Source organism: Cervus canadensis, chromosome 2 (assembly GCF_019320065.1).
Source record: "Cervus canadensis isolate Bull #8, Minnesota chromosome 2, ASM1932006v1, whole genome shotgun sequence".
NCBI classification, from domain to species: Eukaryota; Metazoa; Chordata; class Mammalia; order Artiodactyla; family Cervidae; genus Cervus; species Cervus canadensis.
The window spans coordinates 89,138,796-89,150,353 of NC_057387.1; the positions used below are offsets into that span (position 1 = coordinate 89,138,796).

Here is an 11,558-nt window from a genome sequence, read left to right on the forward strand (position 1 = left end):
AAAAATGACCCTTATTCCTCCCACCTCCACATTTCATGGGTCTCTGTCCTTCCTTCAGCATACATTCTCATACTCATAACTGATGATAGTGTGACGCAGCTACACAGACCTAGCCCGGGGTCTTCTCCTCTTGCCCCAGGTGCATGTACATCTCCGGGGTCCCTGGGACAGGGAAGACTGCCACTGTGCACGAGGTGATGCGCTGCCTGCAGCAGGCAGCCCAAGACGGTGACGTTCCTCCCTTTCAATACATTGAGGTCAATGGCATGAAGCTGACAGAACCCCACCAAGTCTACGTGCAGATCTTACAGGTGAGCAGAGCTGGTTGGGCCTTCTTGTTTATTTTGTTTTGGTTTGGGGTGTTTTTTTTTTTTTGGTCAAGCAGCTTGCAGGATCCTAGTTCCCCAACCAGGGATTCAGCCCAGGCCCTCAGCAGTGAAAGTGCAGAGAGTCTCAGCCACTGGATTGCCAGGGAATTCCAATTTGGGCTTTTTGAAAAATACAGTTTCTGGGTGGCACATGAAAAGGGAAAGGTTTACTTAGTTTTGTGCATATAACATGTTTTCAACTTGCCGTACGTGTAGCAGTAGAAAGGGCAAAGAAGGCAGAATTCATGTCCTCAAGGACCTTGAAGTCTGGGAGCTAGTACTTAACCAGGAGGGTGAAAACCATTTGTATACAGCAGGCGTGGCAGTAAACTGGAAAAGGGTAGGCTGGAATTTGAGTCTCACTCTTTGACTCACTAGCTGCTGTCCTGGAAGAAGTAATGTCCAGTCATGCAGTGATGATTCTGGAGGGGCTTCTGGGATTGCCCTGTGGCTCGTGTGCATTTCAGACACAATTTATGTCTCTTGTGGCCGTCTCTTCTCCTCCCGGTGGAAGACAGAGGGTAGGATACTGAAGTCCTCAGGCTAAATAGCTTCCTCTATAGGCAGATTTAACTTTAAACTCTTAAAAGGGGAGTCAAATCCTTATAGTGTACCACACCCATTCTTTTCCCCCTCACTGCAGAAGCTGACAGGTAAAAGGGCAACAGCCAACCACGCAGCAAAACTGCTGGCTAAGCGATTCTGCGCTCAAGGGTCCTCTCAGGAAACCACCGTGCTGCTTGTGGATGAGGTGAGAAGGCACCCACGGGAGGACCGGAGTGGCTCTTGACTGGGGCGCGGGAGCCGATACAAGGCAGGAGGGAAGTCCTGGCTCCCTTCTCCTTCACTTGGGCACATTCTCTGGTGGGGAGGGGCATGTGTCCTTCGACATCCTTGCTGCTCAGGTGGTGTGACCTGAGGGCACGTGCTGCGAAAGCAGCAGTGCCCGGCTTCTCTCTGGGGTCCGGCTCATTCTCTGTGGTTGACCCTGTGTCTCTCTCTGTTCCTGGCAGCTTGACCTTTTGTGGACCCAGAAACAAGACGTAATGTACAATCTCTTTGACTGGCCCACTCACAAGGAGGCCCGCCTTGTGGTCCTGACCATTGCTAACACCATGGACCTGCCAGAGCGCATCATGATGAACCGGGTGTCCAGCCGACTGGTAGGGCCATTCTCAAGCTGTTCTTATAGTCCCAAAGCTGGGCCAAGGAGTTCTGCAAAAATGAATACATAGGATCTAAAATAGATGGGGAAAAGTAAGAAATGTGATTTCTGAAATTCTGATAATTTCTACATTAGAATTAAATATGTCACCATTGCATGGTTTTCTGCAAACGTATCTTCTTGGGGTTCTACTACCTCTGCACTCAAACTGCACAGAGCACTAAAGGTTTAATTATTTTAAAAAAATATTTAAGTGCTTACCCCTTGGCAGGCAGTGTTAGACGCACGAAATATGGCAGTGAACAGGACAGACCCGGTCTCTGGCCTTGTGGACCTTGTGGTTCAGTAGACGTGAAACCAGAAGCTCAGCCGATGTCGTAGAGCCGAAGATCCTCCCTCCAGCTCTAATGAGAGCACCTCTGCTCAGATCTACTAGTAAATGATTCCAGTAGAATAAAAGTTTCTTTTAAGCTAAATGAAAAAATCGTTGAGAACTACTGCCCTACAGGGTCCCACGGGCCATTGTCAGTAACAAAAGGAGCTGGAAGCAGTGGTAGTCCTGGGATGAAATGTGTAAATTGTTATCTGAGACTTGGTTTGGGGGATTTGCAAGTGGCTTTCCACCAGGACTGTCCGAGTGGGAAATCCATGAACTTGTTCCTCTGTCGTCTTGACTCCCCAGGGTCTGACCAGGATGTCCTTCCAGCCCTATACTCACAGCCAGCTGCAGCAGATCCTAATGTCCCGACTCAGACATGTAAAGGCTTTTGAGGATGATACCATCCAGCTGGTAGCCAGGAAGGTAAGTCGCCTTTGTGGAGCCCCTAGCCACACTGACAGTGTTTGCTGACCACCTGCCCATGTTAGGCCCTAGGCTGGGTGCTCTGGAGGTGAAGAAAAAATTAGGAAGTCCTGTAAAAACAAATTCCAGAAAATAGAAACAAAATTCTGAAAAATTCCTTAAGCTTATTGTATGATTAATTATTAAAAGGCTCTGAGTATGATGGGCTTATATATATATATGAATGAAGATTAGTTAATTCAGAGTGCTTTGTATAATTAGAAGGGCAACATAGTCAGTGGGGTAGACAAACCTGGTTTGAATTCTGACTCTAATAAGTGTGTGGCAAGTTATAGAAAAGTTACTTTAAAACCTCTGGGCTCCAGTTTTCTTCTGAAAAATAGCTATGTCATAGGGTCATTGTGGGAATTAAATGAGAGCGTGTCTGTAATGTGCCTAGCAGGGTGCATGGCTCTGTGGTGGGTATGACATGTGGCATTCTCCCACTTGAGGCCCACTGGGAGAATAGAATGCCAACTGAGATTCCACTAAGACTTCTCTGAGGTGGCTGAGGAACAAAGCAGGTTAAATGTCTACCTGGGGCTGAACATGAGAAACCACACAGCCACAGTATTTCAGCACTTAAAAGAATTGTAAACTTGTTTCTAGTTTCTTGCCAGAAACAATGTAAATTCTGAATGGCTATAGCAGCAACACATGTCTATAACATGTGCTCAGAGCTAGGCACTCTGTTAAGTATCAGGGTCAGCAGAGAGCCAGATATGGTGTTTATCTCCAAGCTATGCTTTCCAGGAGAGACAGCCTCAAAGTTACTCTCTACCCGCTCTTTTGGGTAGAGTTTCTCCACCCCTCAGTTCAGTTCAGTCGCTCAGTCGTGTCCTACTCTTTGCGAACCCATGGACTGCAGCACGGTAGGCTTCCCTGTCCATCACTAATTCCCAGAGCTTGCTCAAACTCATGTCCATTGCATCGGTGATAGCATCCAACCATCTCATCCTCTATGGTCCCCTTCTCCTCCTGCCTTCAATCTTTCCCAGCATCAGGGTCTTTTCCAATGAGTCAGTTCTTCGCATCAGGTGGCCACAGTATTGGAGCTTCAGCATCAGTCCTTCCAATGAATATTCAGGACTGATTTCCTTTAGGATGGACTGGTTTGATCTCCTTGCACTCTAGGGGACTCTCAAGAGTCTTCTCCAGCACCACAGTTCAAAAGCATCAGTTCTACCGCAGCAGTCATACAGTTTCTAAAAGTTCTTTCCCCTCTGAGTGGGCCTTTTATGCACCATCCTACTTATTTGAGGTTGTTTTCTTCCTTTGACCAGGGGAGGTGAGCTGGAGTCAGGGAGGGTGGAGGTCTTCAAATTCAGTATGCAAATAGTAACTGTCTATATTTAGTAAGGGACATCCCCTTCTTTGCAACAATTGCTAGTGTTCCAGGTTGATCAACTTTGTTTATCTTTGCTTGAGAATAAATTTCTGGTCTCCTGCTATGGTGTAAGTGAGATAATCTCCAGGGCAGAGCGTTTTATGGAAACAGCACAAATTACCAAGGCACAACATTTTCTCACAGAATATTGCTCGAATGTTCACCCAACAGCATGAAATGGGGGGGAGGCCTAGGCAAGGGTCAACAAACTTCTTTTGTTTTTAAATTGTTTGTTTATTTTACTTTACAACATTGTATTAGTTTTGCCATACATTGACTTGAATCCGCCATGGGTGTACATGTGTTCCCCCTCCTGAACCCCACTCCCAACTCCCTCCCCATCCCATCCCTCTGGTTTTGTGGGCCATAATGGTCTATTACCACTATTCAGTCCTGCCCTTAAATTGTGAAAAAGCAGCCACGTAAACAAATGTGCAAAGCTGTATTCCAGTAAAACTTTATTTACAAAAACGTGGCAGGCCATACTGTACTGATTCCTAATCTAGGGCATCAGTTTCTTAACTTTCAACCAGTCCTCCTCGTTTTAGACAAAGTTCCCTCTTTACCCCCAGTTCCAGTACCACTAACAATTTGAGTGTTTTGAAGATTTTTAGGGTAGCTTTAGGTTTGTTCTTGGATTCCTCACTACTGATTTAGGACTGGGCCTTCTACAGTCAGCTAAGTCAACCACTACTACCCTGCGACCTCTTTCTAACTTGCAGAGTTATATTGTTTACTGCTCTCCAGTTGCTTGCTTATTTAGGGTTCTTGGTCTTTAAATAATGTTTCAGAAGGCTTCACATTTGGCTGCTGTTTTTACCCAAAACTCTTGCCTGTAATTTCAAACCTCTCTTGTTTCTTAACATAAAAACAAACATACCTATATTGTTTATCTTGTAGTTATGATATCTGACGTCTTTGTGAGTTTACTTCTATCACTTCTATAAACAAGGCCACGTCTATATGGCCTTGTTTCCTTGTTTTTTTGTGTTTTGCTCCTTAGAGCTTTATCTGGAAGTTGATTGAGGCCTGCGTTGAACTTGAATTCATTTAGTTCGTTTTGCGCTTCTGTAGTTACTGAGGGGCACTGCCAACGGTGACCATTTTTAAACAAAATTCTCCACTGAGGGTTTTTAGGAGACACAACATGAATTTGAACTGCAGATCCACATGAGGGGTTGTGGTTGCAAAGACTCAGAGGATTTTTTTTCCCCTTACACCCCCTCCCAACACCGAAGTCACACAGGTCATTTTTCTTACCATCCCTTCTGCATGAAGAGTCTCTCATTCACACTCATACTGGGGGTGTGGTGGTGTTTGGACCCCAAGTTTATGCAATGTCTTCTTAGATTCCATGTTTGGTGTCCCCAGCTTTTTTTTTTTACTCCCTCACACCAGCAGCAGTCAGAAAGAGTGCTTATGGTCACCAAGACTCAGGCCCTTGGAGGGGAGCTGCTTTGGGTGTTTTCTTGCTTCCCAGGGTCCCCTGCCCACTCTTGATTCTAGACCTCTGCAGCAGCCCCTTGAGTCCCTGCTATTATCCACTGTATGGAGCTGCTTCACATGAGGAAAGGAGGAAAGATAGGAAACCCCCCCAGGACATCCTCACCAGCTGAATATGGGGGATTAGAAGGAGGGAATAATATACACTGCTGTTCATATTTCTGTCTTGGGTCACTGAAAAAGTGACCCAAAAGTATTTGAATGTCTTTTAGTTGAATTCTGAAAACAAATAGAAAACATAAAAACTCCTATAATCCCACTTCCCAGAAATAACTCTTTTTAATGTCCTAGTTTGGTGTATGTGTATATACCTATATAATTTGCTTTTCTATTTTTTAATGTTATCACTTTATTTTTGATTTGTTTCAATATTTATCTGTTTATTTGGTTGTGCTGCCTCTTAGATGTAGCACACAGGATCTTTAGTTGTAACATGTGAACACTTAGTTGTGGCATGTGGGATCTAGTTCCCCAACCAGAGATGGACTCCCGGGCTCCCTGTATTGGGAGCACAGAGCTTTAGCCACTGGACCACCAGAGAAATCCCTACAGTTTGCTTTTTTAAACCTGATGTTGTATAAATTTTGGAAGAAAATAGTTCTTTTGGGATACCATCGAACAGGATGTCATCGCCTGCAGTGGTCATTAGGCAAATGACGGCATTGCTGGCAAGCACTGGGAATGCAGAAACAGAGATCCCTGCAGACAGTGCTGAGTCCAAGAGTTCCCTCAGTGCAATTTAAAATGCAAGTGCCCGCCTATGTCACCTCGGGAGAGAGTACAGGCCTCCCCGTGAAGGGAGCCCAGGAGGCCCTCAGCCCCAGTGCACAGGGAAGGGCAGGCACAAAAGTACAGCCATTGGCGTGGGGGATTGATCTGACTCATCTAATCACGGATTCCTCTGGGTCCTCCAGTTTCATGGCTTCCTTCCTTTCTTGATTCTGGTTCATTTAGCCATTGGCCAGGTGGTTTCCAAAATTCACCACGTGCTATGAGCCTCAGGCTGTGGCAAAATAGGCTCCACTTCAGTCTTTTGGCTTTTTCTCTTTATGCAAGGAACAGACCCTTGTTTTTCCAGATGGTTCAATAATAATCTTGGGCCAAGGGTCTCTTCTTGTAGATTTCTTCATTTCTCTATTATTAAATACAGCTGAGAATTTCTGCCTTTTCCATTCTGGAATTATCTGTAAAGCCAAGACAAAGGTGTGGACCAGGGGAAGAGTTCCAGACACAGTATAATAATTTACAGTATATCTGTGCTCCCACCAGGTCCCCGGAAAGGGCTAAGTACTTAATTTCAGGCTTAAGTCCATTCGTCTTTATTGAATTTGTTGCAATGTTGCTTCTGTTCCATGCCCAAGAAGTATGTGGGATCTTAACTCCCTGACCAGGGATCCAACGCTCACCCCATGCATCGGAAGGCGAACTCTTAACCACTGGACCACCAGGAAAGTCCCCCTACCTTTCCTTTTTAGCTGAACACAGAATCAGTTGGTTTTTCTCATGGGTTGAGGTGACAAGGGGACCTCAAGGAATAAAATATTGCCTCTTGTAGGTAGCAGCCCTCTCTGGAGATGCACGACGCTGCCTGGACATTTGTAGGCGTGCCACAGAGATCTGTGAGTTCTCCTGCCAGAAGCCCGACTCCCCTGGCCTGGTCACTACAGCCCATTTACTAGAAGCCATAGATGAGATGTTTTCATCATCATATATCACTGCCATCAAGTAAGACCCTTCTGCCTCCTGACTCCCAACCTCCCTCGGAGGACCACTGAAGAGGGCCATAGAAGCATGTTTTCCTTTCAAAGCTTTTACTCATTCAACCTACATTTACTGACAATGCTGTTCTTTTTCTTAAGGGACATAGTCTAGTCAGAGAGACAGAAATGTAATCCTAGTATGATATATTGAGTTACACCATAGGTGTTTATGAAGTAAAGTGCTGTGGAAATAAGATCGAAGTAGCTATTCTCTAACTTTGAATGACGTACTCAGCCATGTAATGGGAGTGCTGGTACTTGTCCAGATAAACTTGCTGTGTTCCCACACTTCCAAAGTGGTATTTTTCATATCATTTTGAGACTTTGGCGGGGGGAGGGGAATCCCTGCCAAATAATATAAGAACATAGGAGGAAACAGTTCCAAGTTTTTTCCTGTCTCTTCTCTAAAGACACAGAATATCTTTATTTGACTTTTCTCCAGGTTGGTGATACAGGGAGTCCCCTACATACAAACGAGTTCTGTTCTGAGAGTGCGTTCATAAGTCCAACAAAGTTAGCCTAGGTACCCAACTAGCACAATTGGCTATATAGTACTGTACTGTAATAGGCTTATATTTTCACATAAATAATACATAAAAAACAACACCACAAAATAAGGAAAACATTTTTTCATCTTACAGAAGTATATAGTACAGTTCGACACCTGGCTTACAGGAGCTGGCGACCAGTGAACAGGCAAGAAGAGTTACTGACTAGAACGGGGAGAGGAGGTGGGAGATGGTAGAGCTGAAGGATCATCAGCAATAGGAGACGGAGGGCAGGCGGCCACTTCACTCACCCTGAGGTTGACGGCACAGGTTCTGGTTCCTTGCTGGAACCAGATGCACATTCGTGTCTTTGAAGGTTCACATGTAGGGGACTTACTGTGCAGCCACTTCGGAGAATTCACATTTCCTCATTTTCTTTAAGAAATTCCTCCGTTCTGGAACAGAGCTTTCTGAGAGCCATCCTTGCAGAGTTCCGTCGATCAGGACTGGAGGAAGCAACATTTCAACAGGTGATTGATCTGTTTTTCAAAAATCATAGATTTTGGTCTGGTGCCTTTAAAATATGTGGGAATATCAAACCAGCTCATTTTTATTGAGCTGGTGTATTGAAAATAAAACCATATTGTATTGCATGAGAAGAGACTTACAGCAAATGATTTCTGCATATGAGATTGAAGGTTTACTATGTGCCAGATACTTTTATGCGAGTGGGAGATTCACAGATGAACAAAAGTTACTGCCCCGATACAGCTTATGGTATATTGGGAGGCATGGCTCTCAGAATGACCCTTGTTTAAAAACAAATCACAAAGACCAGCCCAAACGCTCTGAGCATAATTTCAATTATATCAAGTAAAGGAATCGTTAGGGCTCATGCCTTAGTGAGCTGGGGGCCTCCCACTTATTCTACACCTCTCATGTCTCTTCACCTTGCCACACTAGAGTCAAGTTCAGTAGGGTCTTCTTTCCCCACTGATTCTGCCAAGCCCATTCCTTTGGCTGTGGTTTCGAGGGATAGTAGGTAGAGACAGTGGGAATCTCTTTGATCCATTCATGCGAGTCACTAATTAGATGACAAGGCATTTTGGCTATCTTAAGAGAGTCATAGTTACTCCTGCCATTTACCTGTGCTTTGTTGAATTTCTTCACTTTGACATTCAGAGCACTGGGTAGAAATCACATCGCATCGACACCTGCCTCAGGCCTTCGCTATGCTCTGTTTTAATTAAACGGTCCGATTCCCCTGGTCTGCACCAGTTCTAAGTTGGTTGCTAGGCACTGGCGGAGGTGAGGTTTGTTTGCAACTGTGTGCATAGGTACTGAGCTGCCTTTGAAGATGAATTATCAAAGATGTTTGAGTAAATACCCAGCAGTTTGTATGTCTGTGTGTATGAGTATGTTTTAGATAAATAGAGAAGTCAGGAAAACATTTCCTTCCAGGTTTTCTTCATTTATTTATGTTTGGCTGCTCTGGGTCTTGGTTGCTACTCTTGGGTTTTCTCTGTGGCGAGCAGGGGCTCCTCTTTGTTGCGGCGCTCGGGCTCCTCACTGTGGTGGCTTCTTCTGTGGCAGAGCACAGGCTGTGGGTTTGCAGGCTCAGTAGTTGTGCTGCGTGGGCTTAGCTGCCCTGAGGCATGGGGAATCTTTCTGAACCAGGGATCGAACCCATGTCCCCTGCATTGGCAGGTGGACTCTTCCCTGGACTACCAGGGAAGTCCCAAGTTCTATTTTTAAATATTTAGTTGCTAATCATGTTTTGCCTGTTACTGGTTTTCTAAAGCCTGAGATAGCTCTTCTGCACAGTGTCTTGTATTCTCTCTGGACTTTTGACTTTTCCAAGGGTCATACCTTGGCACCTGCTCACTGTTTCTGCCAAGGAAAAATGCCCGTATAGCAAAATTTGACTTGAATTGTGACAATCTCGATTGGACCCATCAGCCCCTGGAGATGAGGACTGTTTGTACAGCTGTGACAATTACTAGGCATTTCATATCTATTAACTCGTGAGGAATATCTTATATTTAATAGATAAAACTGAAGCTTAAAAAGTGAAATAACTGGCCCAGTTTGCTTATTTAGGTAATTGGTAGAACCAGGGTTCAGACCTGCTATTTTCTGATCCTGAGGCCAATACTACATTCTGTCCCTGTCTTTTCATCGCAGTGGGACACCCCTTGGTTCCCTTCTGGGGTCCTGAGTATCCTGGGGAAGAAGTGTCTCAGTTTCCCAAAAGAAGAAATAATGATTGGCTACAGACCCAGGACTACCTTTCTGACTAGCTGACCTCAGGTTTGCTTTTTGTTTCAGGTATACGTTCAACATGTGGCTCTGTGCAGGATGGAGGGCCTCCCGTACCCCACCATGTCGGAGACGATGGCGGTGTGCTCTCGCCTGGGTGCCTGCCGTCTCCTCCTCGTGGAGCCTAGCAGGAATGATGTGCTCCTTCGGGTGCGGCTCAACGTCAGCCAGGATGATGTGCTGTATGCTCTGAAAGAGGAGTGAAGGGCTTCACAAGGAAGGACTGTGATCTGTTTTTAAGGAGCCCTATTTCCTTTTTCTAAGCACATGGAATCATTGTAGCAAAGTATGGAAATGGCTTTGGGATTTCATGTATTTTGGGATTTTCCATTAAATCATTTACTTTTTCCGGGGTGTTTGGGAAGTTTTACAGTCATTATAAATATCAAATTATAAAACCACACACCGTCCTTCCTACAGTAGGCCCTCTCTCTGGCTTTTATTTCTGTTAGTAGCCCTGCCATTTATTTAATGGTAAAATACCATGTATATAAATACAATTACTGTATGTATATAAATGCAATTACTGTATCTATATAAAATAGTTCCAGGGGACTTCCGTGGTGGTCCAGTGGCTAGGACTCTGTGGGCCTGGATTTGATCCCTGGTCGAGAAACTAGATCCTACATGTAAGATCCATCACAGCCAAATAAATAAATACTGTTTATAAAAAAAAATAGTTCCAAGAGAGTAAAGAATTAGTTATATTGGTTGCCTCTGAGATGGCTACCTTCAGGGCTAGAGGAAGTCTTTCACTGTATGTCATTATGTTTCTTTTAACTTTTGAACAATGTGGGTGTAACATACTTAGTGTATAAAAAAGAACTGTTGGAAATAATATCAGTAATAAATAATCCCTAGCAACAAATAGTAGAAAATGGAATTTTTAAAAAGGTACCATCTATCATAAAAAAATCTTTAAAAATCACTTAGATGGCACAAAAACTTAAGGAACCTAGGAATAAATCTATTAATAATAAAGAGATATAATTAATCTCTTAATTTAAATAAATTCTGATTAAAATCTTGATAGGGTTTTTTGTGTAACTTTACAAGTTAATTCTGATAAACCAACAACTGAACAAACTGACATCTAAAAACCTGATGTCAGGGGCTGAGGAAAACACATCATCCATGTCATAGTCCTGCCAGAAATGTTTGCTGTGAACCTACCAATAAAAAAAATTATCAGGTAAATCAAAATTTACCTAATAAAAAGAGCTAAATAGCTAAATAGATGTGAGGACTTTGGGTCATGGATTTAAGACATTAATACAGTTATAAGCATTATTATGGACTATATTCATATTAGGTAATAGGATTATATAAATGTCAAGTTTTATGAGTGTGACAAATTATTGTGGTTGTGTAGAAGAATGTCCTTGTTCTTAGGAGAATCATGATAAGGCACTGAGTGAAATATAACATCTGCAACTAATACACATGCATGTATTTAAAACTGCATGCAATGGACTAAGGGTATCAGAATAAAGTATGTTACAATAAGAAAAAGGGAAAATGGGTAAACAGAGTAAGAAACATGAATGGCCAACAAATTAGAAACGTAGTAAAAGACGCCTGCAAGTCAAAACACTTTCATATCTATTAAAAAATCTTTCCATGGTAATATAGAACAATTAGAACCCAAATGCCTCATTGATGTAAGTGTAAACTAAGACAACTGCATTGGAGATGATTTGGTAATTTTTAGTCTATAAAATCCTATT

At 43.5% G+C, this 11,558-nt stretch overlaps 1 protein-coding gene across 3 annotated transcripts in view; it reads left to right on the forward strand.

Moving 5' to 3' along the window:
• ORC1 (origin recognition complex subunit 1) overlaps window positions 1–11,069 on the forward strand; it is a 35,446-nt gene extending 24,377 nt beyond the window's left edge. For 2 of the 3 annotated variants that reach the window (XM_043461321.1, XM_043461322.1), the window contains 7 exons: window positions 140–311; window positions 1,012–1,119; window positions 1,382–1,531; window positions 2,216–2,335; window positions 6,820–6,989; window positions 7,955–8,042; window positions 9,841–11,069. In XM_043461321.1, the coding sequence (XP_043317256.1) occupies window positions 140–311; window positions 1,012–1,119; window positions 1,382–1,531; window positions 2,216–2,335; window positions 6,820–6,989; window positions 7,955–8,042; window positions 9,841–10,035 (1,003 nt within the window). In that variant the 3' untranslated portion in view covers window positions 10,036–11,069. The remainder of the gene's footprint in view (window positions 1–139; window positions 312–1,011; window positions 1,120–1,381; window positions 1,532–2,215; window positions 2,336–6,819; window positions 6,990–7,954; window positions 8,043–9,840) is intronic. The other variant, XM_043461323.1, reaches the window with a different exon arrangement.
• Window positions 11,070–11,558: the final 489 nt, after the last annotated feature.